Source organism: Caloenas nicobarica, chromosome Z, assembly GCF_036013445.1.
Source record: "Caloenas nicobarica isolate bCalNic1 chromosome Z, bCalNic1.hap1, whole genome shotgun sequence".
Taxonomy (NCBI): domain Eukaryota; kingdom Metazoa; phylum Chordata; class Aves; order Columbiformes; family Columbidae; genus Caloenas; species Caloenas nicobarica.
Genome location: NC_088284.1, coordinates 98,561,221 through 98,574,309, shown reverse-complemented (window position 1 = coordinate 98,574,309; position 13,089 = coordinate 98,561,221). Strand labels below are relative to the sequence as shown.

Genomic DNA, 13,089 nt, shown 5'->3' with positions numbered 1-13,089 from the left:
CAGAAGGTAACGCTGACTTGGAGGAACGCTTGCAGATACTGTGACTAAACGTGCCCTCACAAAACTAACAAAATTCCACACTGCTTTAGGGTAAATAATTAAGAATAGCCAGAACTCTTAACAGTAAGAACAGCTGAAGAGCCACCCAGATAAAAAAACTCTCATGTTTACTCCATACATTGTTTTAGTGAATGCTCTGCTAAGATAACGTGGGTTTTTTTCACTTCAAAGAGCAGCTGCTTGTCTGAAAAGACCATCCAAACTACCATAGGTAACCATGATGAGTCAGAGAACAGAATAAAGTTTGTCTCAAAGAACTGTGAACAGCCCAGTTAATCAGACCTTCCTTCATCTTACATCACCCTTAACTTCACCGGACATCAGTTCTACATCAGGAGAAGGTTATTTGTGGCTTTCCAAAAGCATATGCTGAAGTGGTTTTCTAAGATACTCGCTGTAGAGGCTTACAGGAGAGCTCCAAGGCTGAGCATAAAAATAGGTTTCACTTTTCAACAGGACAGATCCTGTCTTCTCCTGCTTGTTAATTTATCAAAAGAGCAACACTTCATAAAATCACCTGATTCCACAATGATAAAATACAGCTTTGAATCCTGTACAGATCAGAGTCCCCAGCTCAAACAGTGAAATGACACAACTGCCTTTGGGGATTTCTGCCTTCAATGATGTAAAAAAGGGTCATTAAAAGAGGATGAAAAGGAGCAGGAGGAAGGCACCCAATATTCTATAGCTGTATAGGATACTGCTCACATTTTTTAGGTCTTTTCAAGACTAGCGCTCTTAAAGAGCTGGGGGGAAGATATTTGTAAGTAGGAAGTAAAAGATCTGAAATCAAACAGAAGTATCCAAACACATTCAACATGCAAATCAAAGACATTTTGTTTGTTGGCTTTTCAGTTCATCTTTTTTTAACGAGTTGGAATAGATTGCATGGTGGACAAGGAAGAAACAGCACAGACTTGTTCTGTCGGTTTTCTGTCCCTCTCTTCGTGGTCCTGATTCTCGTTGCTGAGAGCAGGACAGGGGCTGCAGCTCGTGTCCTGAGCATCATTTCTGCCTGTTTGCATTTTGGCTGAGAAAGAAACACATGCGTTTCTGTGTAACATAAGAGTACAAAGTGTTTCATAAAAGTTAATGTTTAATTGTTTGGTTTTCTCAAAAACAACTAGAGAAAACCTCGTCTGAGCCTCACAGTTCAATTCAAACATCCATAACCTCAAAAACATCTTACAGCAACAACTGCTACAAGACTCTCTCCCTGTCGTGGCACAGCAGACACAGCTGCAAGTCACCTTCCTGCTGCGAAGTGTTCTGTTCATGGCAATGGGCACCACACAACACCAGCTCTCCCACCAGCCCTTGTCGGGTCTGGAGTCCTTTCAGAGTACTATTCCAGGGTGCTAGCAGCAACTTCATGCTTCCCCAAGGAAAAAGTCTATTTTAAGTCTGTCAACCTGATCCAAGTTTACCTTGTACTTCAGTCCTAGAAGAACTTTAAACAGTAAAATAGATTTTTATGAAGCAAGACTTACAGTCAGGTTTCCAGTTATAAGGCTGGGGTTTTATCAGTGTCTTACACCATGAGTTCCTCTAGCCTATCATGTCTGTAAAAAGCAAAGGATCGTGGTTTCATAGCATGCCACTAGCTGGCAGGTCAGCATTCTCTGTTCCGCTAGGCAATTCTTCTCAAGCACAGCAACAACGCTTCCTGCTTTCTTTCAGCATAAATGAAAATTTGTTTTCTTACCTAATAGATTATAATCACAGCTGTTAAAAGTATGTCTTGGTTTTACTGTCTTTCCCCAGCATGCAAAACGCCTGTATGTGTTTGTTCCACCAAACTCTTCCCTGCCTTGATGACCTATTACATATTCTTAAAGGTTATGTATGGCACTCTTAGCACATACAGACAGCAAAGCTTTGATGCAGCTGGTCACGTTACAGCAATGCAGAAGACAAATTTAGAGGCAGATTGAGTAAAGTAAGCTGTCTCTTACCATACACCCCATTTAAGAAACTTCATCACAGCCAGCTACAGAAAAATATAAATGAGGAGCTGACAGCTATGCTGTGTCTAGATACCATAGCAAGAGTGTTCTTCAGAGTAAGTGATATGCTTCAGAGGCAAGCTTGATAAACAGTAATGTTCACATGCTGGAATAAATTTGATTTCCATTCCACCCTCCGATAAGGATGCCCTGAAACATCTCCAAGGGGAAACAAAAGGGAAGTTGATTTCTCTTTGGAGGTGGAACAGTGCTGGCCTGCAAGAAGGGATCTATGTCAAGCCAGGCAACCGCAGAAGAGTTGACGCTTGGTGATCACATACAGGCCTTTGGGATTTCCAACAGAGGCAACTCTTGCATCAGTTTAAAGATAAACTCACAAATGTTTTGGTTCAGGACAGGCAGCAGCATATCACCTATTTCCACAAAATGGTACTTTGTTCATTATGACCGACAGCAAGAATACAATGACAAATGCTGGTGTTTTAAGATAAATCCCTATCAAAACTCACGACCCCACAGAACATCTAGTCCTTGCAGTAAACGGTATAGCCAATTAGAATTACATGAGACCAACTTCTTTAATGGTCTTGACACAGAATTTCTAATCACTTCAACTGAAGTTTTGGGAACGATCGATGTTTAGATAACCAAATCCATTCAATTTCATTCAATATCCACCCCAGGAAATCAAACAAGCAAACATTTATTTAGGTTAATGCTACTGTAGTAAAGAACTACAAAGTGTTCCACCTTACAGATACGGAGGGGAAAAAACCTAAACCTTTTCTTCATAGGCTTCCCAGTTTTTATACAACTAGTAACAACTGGTAAAAAGAACACAAAATGTGCAAACCGAGACCTAAGAGGAACATATCAAGAAAGAAGTCAATCTCACACACACCAGGCACCTTTATGGACATCCACTTGAAGAACAGGCCCATCTATCAAAAAAACTTTTAAAAAAAGTTTCCTATGCACACTAATTGGAACTATATGTATTACTTTTTTTTTCCCCATGGAAATCTATATTTGCCATTATGTTATTGTGCTCAGAATCAAAAATGGGCTGAAAAAGCTTGAGAGTCATTCCTTTTTGCTTTTAAAATATTTGTACATCAACTTTCTGCCAAGAATATGGAGAACCGCTACTGTTTGAAGATTTATTCATAGTCTCTAGCAGTCCAAAAAGTCCTCAGATACTTCTTCAGAAATTCTTGCAAGAATGTTGTCCAGACATCCCAATTCTAAAGCACATAAAGTTAGGTATCTACTGCTTTAATTTTTGTTGTTGATATTAAGGAAAGCACTTTTTTGTCTCATCCAAACAGAACAAAACTCCATGTATTTACTGCACACTTCTACCTTTTCTATTAATACATTATCACTGTTTTCCCTTATACTCTCAGTAAAACTGTTTTTCCATGAACATTTCTCACTTATGAAACTGAGCTTGTTGGGGCAAACAGTATAAAACTGCTCCAAACAATGCCAAGCCATTCATATTTTTTGCTTTACATTCTTTTCCCACATGGTTTGGTTCATAATTACTTCCAGCTCCAGGAAACTGGCCCTTTTAAAAGCACCAACCATAAGGTTTTCTTACTTTGTTTGCACTTAACAAATCAAGTAATCAATCAGTTCTATCTAAGTAGCTAGTAATTCTGAGTTGTGCAGTCTTCATCTTCTTCATCGACCGAGGCTGTGTGTAACACAGGAATCCTAAAGTTAGATAACAGAGAGTCATGTGAGAAATCCTTACGAGAATTCCAAAGGATCAAAATTGGGGGGGGGGGGGCGGGGGGGGAAGAACTAAGATGAGCGAAACAAAGAAACAGGGATGGCCATGGCCATTACATCCCACCCAAATGTGGGAGGTTTGATGAATGAACAACAAACAAACCAGTAATTGAATCACTGTGAATAGCCAGAGTTCATTATCTTAAATATTTGAAGTTCTCAAACAATTAGTACAGAATGGAAGAGATTAGGTGGAAGGACATGAATTGAAAGTCAAATAAAAATCTGAAATTAAAGAGAAATAAATAACCAACTGCCAGGAAAACCCCAATGTTGTAAACTATGCTAAGCCTTTAAATAATGTTTCAGAAAAAGCACCAGGATGCTCTTGCTTGTGACAGTCAGAATCCCCCCGTTTAGCTCATGAGACATATGCTTACTCCTGCGTAGGTAGGACAGGAGATCATCGGGACTTCTCACTTTTCCTTTTTCCCCTCTCAGGATCGCAGAAATACAAAAAGACAAATGGGGAGGGAAACAGGGCACAAAGAAATCCCCCAGCAGCAGGCACGAGGCAAGTCCAGCATTCCAACACGTTTATTGCTTATTTTTACAGTGCTTAATGGCTAAGTACCACACATAGACACAATCAGTTTCAAAGCAACCTCCCACACTAGAAACAAAATGAGGGGAAGGGGCTCTGTTTCAGTTCTTCATTATTAAAGCTCTGAAGTAAAGAAAATTCAACAAACAGAAGTAACCCAATCTGTGTGTTTCCCCAGCCCAAACTCCCTCCATTTTTACGGTCTTTTCAAAGTCTAGATCAAGTTTCATTTGAGTTTGCAGGGTGAAGATTGTTATTTCTGGCTTCTTCCCCCGCCAAGATTCGATTCCTTTGTCTTCCCTTTTTGAAATGAAGTTTGAAATTATCATGAATATTAAAAAAATCTTCACTGCATCTCCCAAATCTACTCTATAATATTGGAAAACCATGTGAATACACAGTATCACAAAATGTCTAGCAAAGCACAGAGGCTGCTGGAAGAAATATTCTTCCTTTTAATTAAGTACTGCCTAAAAATTCCCAAAGAACACAATATAAAATATATACCATATAAATATATAATAGCCTATTAACTATGTTAGCATTATGTTATTGTGATCAAACATACTGATCTCATACTCATTTGCTAATTGGGACAGGTAACAAATCTTTTGCCTATTTCTACCTTTTTAAAAAAAATTGCTTTCTACCCACTATCTTTTTTGTTTAAGAATTATTCCAGTAAGCTCACACATATCTTCTAACTTTTTCAAAACTTTATGAGGGAGTGAATCAAAGTCAAACCCTGGGATGTTTCCTCCATCCTTCATCAGCTGACACTTTAACATCCAAGATTCTGAGCTGACTGTGGCAGCAGGTGAAAAGATCCACTGTCACCCAAGGGAGGCTTTTTTCTGGCTGTTGTTTAGAAGCATTAAATTGTCAAACTAACTGTTAAAGTACCTTTGAAAACTGTTTTGAAGGATGCGTTTGAAATGAGGACAGGAGTAGCCATCCCTAGCTCCAAGCAAATAGCGTGCTGGCAGAGTAAGGAAAGCTGATATGGAAGCACAAGGACAACCAACACAAGGGAAGAGCCCCCAAATCACACAGATTATTACAAAAAGGAGCTCTTCACACCCACGAGACAAGTGAATCTACACTTGTAACATGCCAAGGCAAACTCAAAGCAATCATTAAGGTGACTAAACCAAGCATTCACAGAGTAGTAAGTGACAGAATAAAGAATGATGACACAACCTTCAGCTGGGCCCACTAAATGTGTGTCAAGATACCATCTATAATTAACTACATGATCATACGCTGATCCTCCTGCAGAAATCTCATTTAATTCAATGCAAATACAGATTCTGCTCAGAGAATTATTTAGAATTTGTAGTGAATGAGGCTATTGTTTCTTGGACCTGGTCAGCCTCAAAGAACTACTACAATATAAATATTTAATAATAATAAAAACATGTAATCCTTTGCCAAGTACAGATGTTAGAAAGCGACAGTAAATCTTGGCATCTGGTGGCACCTAGTAATCCACTGGCTGAGTCAGTAATGTGATTGACAGGCTTAAATTGTTCAGGAACTATTGGTTCCTCTGAGAATTAAGATCTGTGAACTGTATCGTATCTTTTGTATAACTACTTTTCTCTACACAACCAGTCAATGTTGGATTTTATTCTTAAAGGTTTAAAAATGGTATGTGGCTCTGCTGCTTGGGAAACCTCTTTATCTGTGAGAAACCGATGCAACTGGCCTGTTTCTGTACTTTGGGCATATTTTGTTTTAATATTCTAGTTTTGGTCATGATGTTATGGTTGGTACAAGCATAACTAAAACTCCTCTTTCCCTAATCTGGTGTTGAGGAGCCTTAGGTCTCATTTTGACTACGGAAACAACTCATTCATAAGCTATGTTGCCTATAGATGCCCTCAGTTTTCCATTCACCCTGTATTTTGATAACAAATCCTACCTGGATACCATCCTGCTTTTTAAAAAGCTAAAAGACTTTCCAAAGAAGAGTTAACCTAAGCATAAGCAGCAGAAAGGAAGAATCTTCCTTCTTGCTATTCTCCTTTCTGATAAGAGCAGTGCCAACAAGACATCTGGTCAGAACCTGGCACTTCCATGAAGCACCTGTACAGTATCTTTAAAACTGGCCATCCCCTTCCAGGTGAGATTCCTGGCCATACCAGCCTCCCTAAACATATAGCAAGGCACACATCAGACATACGTTTCCCACAGAAAACACAGAAAGTACTTCTGACAGATTTTCTTTCCAAAGCGAACAAATCTGGTCTCCTTCCCATTTCCATGAACTCAGAGAGAATGAGTGAACACAATCATTACATCGCTGTAACCACAACAGAATGTATTATATCTGAATAACACGCCCTGGACATCTACAGGATAGAGGGCACTAAAACGGTAACAAATTAAAAAACTAAAGATGCAAAGGCAAATGGACACATCACTATTTATTCATGTTAAGCACTTTCCTTTGTATAATTTCATTCAAAATGCAACTCAGGGCATTTAAGTTTTATTGCAGATCTACCTTTGTAGAAAGTGTTAGTCCACCAGATCATTAGTTTAAATTATATCAACTAACACAAGCAAGAACATATTTTGAACAAATGAAAGATTAAAGAAAAAAGAGAGAAAACTAATTGTTGCCACAAGTGCTTCAAGTCACACGACTCTCATATGCCGCCAATTAAGCGAACCCTATAAAGTTGGGATCTGTGGCAAAATTCCACCAGAATGATTCTATCACAGAAACAGACATAATTAAATTATTTCTGCCAATAAAGTCATCACTGCAGAACATATTACCCCTTTCAACTCTGAGCAAGTTTTTCTTTTTTTTAAACTAGAAAGTGCTTCTACAACAGTATCATCTTGATTAAGAGTCACATAAAGCATTTTTAACCACCAAGTTCCACTGAATTCACAGTCTGTACTTCAAAAAACATATTTGGTGCTCTGACCACACATGGTGAACTTGTAGAACAGCAGCAGATTCCTCTAGGCTGTCACCCATTTTTCCTTCAAAATGTATTTAGTATGTTTTACGGTATTTTCAGCTTTTCTCTGGCTCCCTCGCTATTGGAAAAAAAAATCATCAAAATAATTCAGGCTGGAAGAAACTCTGCAGGTCATCAGGCCCGTCCTCAGGGTCAGCTTTACTTCCACAGAAGAAACAAACACAAGCAACAAAACCAAACAGAAACAAACAAAAAACCCCAACCTAAACCAAACAAACGACAATTATAGTTAAAAAAAAATATGCTTTCTCCTATGTATAGTACTTGCTTTCCCTGCACCTTAACCTATCCCCATAGTATGTATCTTAATCATGCTGATTTTATTACAAGCCTTTCCAGAAGCTAACTTTATGGCTGATCTACTTTGAAAGCAAACATGCACATTTAGGGTGCTATATAAATAGATTTTTTAAAAGTTGTCAACAAAATCTTTCTCTAATGAAAAATAATGGAGAATTTTTATAATGGAGAGGTTTTAATAGAAAATTTTAGGTTTTGGAAGCCCTCCAGCAGGTAAAAGCTTCACTTGGCCTCATACTCAAGTATAAGAAGGAACAGGCCATGTCTCAGAGAGCTGTAATTGAAGGACATAAGTCAGCAAAGAAGAGAAAAAAAAGCAAGTAACAAAGGCTTGAGAGGAAGGAAGACTCAATCGGACTTGCTAAAAGCAACAACGAAAAGGACAGAAAACACAGAAGGAGGAATAGGAAGAGCAGTGGTTTGGGTACTGCAGAGGCTGGTATCCAAAGCTGTTATGTCAACAGTGTGCGGACAGTCAATAGGCATGTTCAATAGATCAGACGTTACAAAAAAAAAAAAAAAAAAAAAAAAATCAGACTACTTAAAACCCATTTATTTTTCCCTTACCAATGCCAAGATGTTCGAAGTTTACTTACACTCTTCACAATTTAGGACTAATCTCTTTGTTTTGACTTCTGCATGTATAAATTGAAAAGAATGTATCACCTAATCCCACGGTGCTGTAAGGGTATATCCAAATACAGAACTTAAAAGGGGCCTATAAGAAAGATGGGGAAAGACTTTTTAGCAGGGTCTGTTGCAATAGGACAAGGTTTAAAACTAAAATAGGGGAGATTCAAGCTAGACATGAGGAAGAAATTTTTTACAATGAGGGTTGTAAAACACTGGCCTAGGTTGCCCAGAGAGGTGTTAGATGCCCCATCCCTGGAAACATTCAAGGCCAGGCTGGATGGGGCTCTCAGCAACCTGATCTGGTTGAAGATGTCCCTGCTCATTGCAGAGGGTTGGACCAGATGACCTAATGGAGGTCCCTTCCAACCCGAACTATTCTATGATAAATTACCATAGTTGAGTTTATGTACCCAGGTTCTTCTGTAAATTAAGCTCCTACCTAGAAACTTTCTCATTTTTTGCACGGCAGTTCCCAACACACTTATGAGGCTTCTATTTCATTATGGAAGCTTCCAAGCTGCTCAGCAAGACTGAACTCAAAACTTTAATGTTACACATTGTAAGTACAATGAAACTTTCTAAACATTTTAAAATGTTTTTTATATTAACATGACAGGTTGTAAAGGGGATGCATCCTCAAGTCACTCAAAGCCACTAGATTTCTTCAGTGCCTTTTTAAGTAGAGGCAGAAAGTTTTTTGTAGTCTTTTTGCTCCCAATACCAAAATTTCCACAAGGCTTTTGACCTCAGAAACAGAGTCGCTAGTGACCCCTAGTGTTAAGAAGTTCAGTCTCAATTTGACTGATGCACGGCAAAAGGCATGATGAGCATCATCCTTCAGCACTTTGTTGTTGTTCTGCGTAGCAAGTGGTCACCACCTTGTGTTGAGCTTCTTCCCACTCCAGTTTACAAACAAAACCAGTAGTATCCATTTTTAAGAAACAAGTGGAAAGGAAACAAACTTCTAAGCATCCCAGTAAATTGCAGATCGACATTCTTCCTGCTTTCAAAAGTTTAATACATTTTTCCTCATTTGGAAGATTAACAGTAGGATATCTAGAGCAGACTGACAGTCATGGCTTCAGGTGGACATTTATAGCCTCTTGATCAGTCATTAAGGAATTAATGACAGTGAATCACAATCCAAGCCAGCCAGCAAGCCTACTCTAAGAAGTTGTAATTGCCAGGTTGCTGCAGGACTTGGCTGTCCCAGGTAGAAGTGTGTAAGTCCAGTCAGCCACCTGCCCAAGTGACATAAATTTGCTTACAACAGAAATCTGTAACTACAGAAACAAAGAAGAGTCCTACTGTTCTACTTACAATTTTGAGTCCAGGTTCAGGAGAAAGCCCAGTTTGTCATATTCTGGAAAACAAAAGCAAGGGACACAATATCATAAAAACTGCAAGTGTCTCCTCTGCAAAAGGCACCAAAATGCAACAGGTCCTTATGGAAGGGCAATAATTATTTCTAACTGAAAATAGCTGTATGATATTTTCCAGTTGCTAGAAGCTGTTATCACAGACTACTGTTACTTCAAGATTTTTCCAAATTAACATTTCTGAATCTCCAGAAATACTAAAGCAAGAGCATGTGTTGGTAATCATTAATTTAGAAATCACTAGAATTAAGCAAGATATCTGTAGTCATAAAAACAAAGCACTACTGAAACCAGGCATGCAGTGATATATAAAGCTTTCCTGCTTGCAGTGGAAATAATTTTGACAGTAAATTGTAGGACAAACACTCCTCCTAGGTTCTGATGGGGTAGAGTTTTGAATTTTTTCTTGATTTCTTGTCTATTTCAACCCACGACTTCGTAATCAGGCAGCCCTTTGTCAAGAGAAAGTCACTCACAGTGGCAAAAATACTTCAAGTTCCGGTGATGTCGTTCAATAGGAACCCCAAAGTCACAGTTTATGCCACAAATAGAGAACAGTTACAGAAATAAAGTGATCACTTAGAGCATCTCTAACTCCTGTACAAAGCTTTGCACTCAGCACCTTGAATACATTATGATCTTGTAACTCAAAAACTTGATAACAAAATAAAACTATTAGAATTCATGAGATACACAAGAAAAACTAAAAGGTGTAGTGTCCTTCTTGTGTTGGGTTAAGCTCAGGGCCCTCCTCACACCACAAACCACTGGGTTTCACAACCATACAATTAAAAAAATACAAACAGAGAAGTAAAAGATAATCCTTCCAGAGCTTAATGATTAGGATGTACTAAAAGAAACAAGAAGAAAAATTCTCATAGCCTTTTAGAAAGAGCTCAGTGGAAATAGAGAAGTTTGCTTTCCTTATGAAACACCATGAGAATCCCTGCTGCAGTCGTGTACCTAACAAAAGCACAAGCTTTTCATGCTACCACTTACTGGCGGGACAGGAAAGTCTAAAAAGATGTACCTAAGGCAAAGCAATTGCACCAGAGAGGTCAGTGTAAACTGTGCCATTGATTTCAATCCCATCAAGATTTCATTCCTGAGCCAAAGGAAGAATTATGTTTGAAATAACTTAGGTAAGAGAAGTTGCAGAACATGAGTGTGCTTGATATTGGCACATACTATCTGTTCTCTGCCAGCACCCACGTGCCACCCACCATCCCTGTTGTACTTAATGTCAGAAACGCACCTGTGCATCTCTCCTCCACCTTCCACATACTGACGGTTGTGTTTTCCCCCATGTGCTGCTCTCCTCATAACTTCCTCCCAGTTTATTCCTCCTACAAGTAATTATTTCCTGTCCAACCTTACCTCCTTTGCATGGAGGATCATGCACAGGAAGGTACCCATTCGGGGTGGGGGGGAAAGCAAAAAAGCCTTCGATTTTTATTAACCCTTCCCCTTCCCAAAACAAACATCCATACTGAGCAAACAGCAACCGAGTTTGGGTGGGGATTTTTTAAACATCTACACCCACTGACCAACCTGTCATTAACCGTAACCCATTTGAGCTAACATTCCCTTCCTTCCCAACAGGAAATACAAGAGGAAATGCAATAAGAGATACATCACCTCATAACTACAACAACATCCTGGGATTTCTGCTAACTCAGTACTTTATGAGCTTTGCAACCAAAGCACCAGAAAACACACCTATACTAAACGATAAGTACACAACAGATGTCATACCTCCATTGCAATGTTTCATAAGATTTACCTTCTCTTTGTCACATGCATATAACCTTCCCTAGGTTTAGGTGGTGACTTTTGATGTTCACTGATGATTACTAACAAGAGGTATAAAGTAATCCTGTAAAATTATTTATGTCAACTATCTTGCAACAGGCACTTTTCCAAAAAACGTAAGAAGTATAACAAAACAAAATAACATTTCTGGTTTCAAACTAGAAGCACAGGTGTGTTCTTGATTTTCAGTAGGATGTAAATGATCCTTTCAAGCTGTAACATCAAACCAGAAGCATCTACGCTCCTTCCTCTCGCTGGCTGGCGAAACAAGCCATGGGCCATCTCACACTTACTGGGATTTCTGGAAGTCACAGCATTACTACTGGCTTGGAAATTAAGACAAGCAAAACTGGATCTAGAATACAGCATAGTCAGGGTGTGATGATTAGAGGAGATGGACTGAGCTGATCACACAGCTCACTGTGAGAGAAAGGGGCAATCCCACTCCTACCCTTCCCTCCCTTGACAACACTGGCTGCAAGAGCCTGCCTTGGCACATGTGTGAGCTCTCTGAGCCCTGACCTACAGGTTGCTTCACCTCCTTAAACCCTCACTCACCAAATTAACCAGCTAATACACCTTCTCCTCTTTGTCATGCAGTGTGATAAAGAAGTGCTGGAATATTACAGAAAATGGAACAAAATAGGTAGAGAACAAGGCAGAAATACTCCAGCATTTCCACCAAGAACTAGCCTGGACCTGCTGGCTGTGTGACCTGTGGTTTGATGCTGGTGCCTGCCAACATCATCATGATGACCCCCCATAAGGGGGTCTCTGCATGGAAGCACAATGCAGAGCAAACTATGGGTGTGGTTCTGGAGAAATCGTGTCAGATCTAACCAGATTGTCAGGTGCGACCCAGCTCAGGCCATGACTGACCCATCAGTCTCCAGACAAGGTATTTATATGGCTGTGTGGGATAGGTTATTTTTCAGTAAGCTCAACATGAATAAAGGTGATAAAGAGCTTACTTTGCATCCACTAGAAGAACATCATGGAAGAATCTGAACAAGGCTTTATGTTCTCAGTCCGCAAGAGACCGAAAAGCTCACAAGGGATAAAAGCAACAGTATTAAAAGAGAGCAAGGCAATCTAAGGACCACACACTCACTTGTGCTAGGAAGCTACAGATCTCAGCTGACAGTGTGGTACAGCAGTGTACAGAAGCACAGAAATGAATGAACATGGGAAAAAAAGTTTCATCATGCCCCATAAGAGCAAGAGGTCTTCTTAGGTCAGACGTAAAACACATTTCTACTTTTCCAGGAAGACTGGAATTGAATAAGAATCTAATAACTGACAACGATTTCATAATAAAGCACGTATTTAGGATTACATGAACAGAAGTACAGCCAAGCATAGCAATTTCTATAAACGATGCAAATCCCGTGCCAAATTAAATGCTGGCATTAGCATGGAAATTTCTCCCAAGTATCCAATAGAAATTCATCAACCAGGCAGCAAGCAAGAAATGCATTGTCTAATGTCTCTAAACTCCATACAGACCACCCAAAAAGCCATAAAGCACACTGTACAAAATCTATCACGTTTTCAAATTGCATTTTGCATCTGTAGCCAATATAGCTATATACAAGCAA

At 39.3% G+C, this 13,089-nt stretch overlaps 1 protein-coding gene across 7 annotated transcripts in view; it reads right to left on the bottom strand.

Moving 5' to 3' along the window:
- ST3GAL3 (ST3 beta-galactoside alpha-2,3-sialyltransferase 3) overlaps positions 1–13,089 on the bottom strand; it is a 182,167-nt gene that overhangs the window by 125,262 nt on the left and 43,816 nt on the right. For all 7 annotated transcript variants that reach the window (XR_010607808.1, XM_065655958.1, XM_065655962.1 and 4 more), the window contains one exon: positions 9,621–9,663. Coding sequence is in view for 6 of the 7 variants with exons in the window: in XM_065655958.1 (XP_065512030.1) it covers positions 9,621–9,663 (43 nt within the window). In the remaining variant the exon portion in view is untranslated. The remainder of the gene's footprint in view (positions 1–9,620; positions 9,664–13,089) is intronic.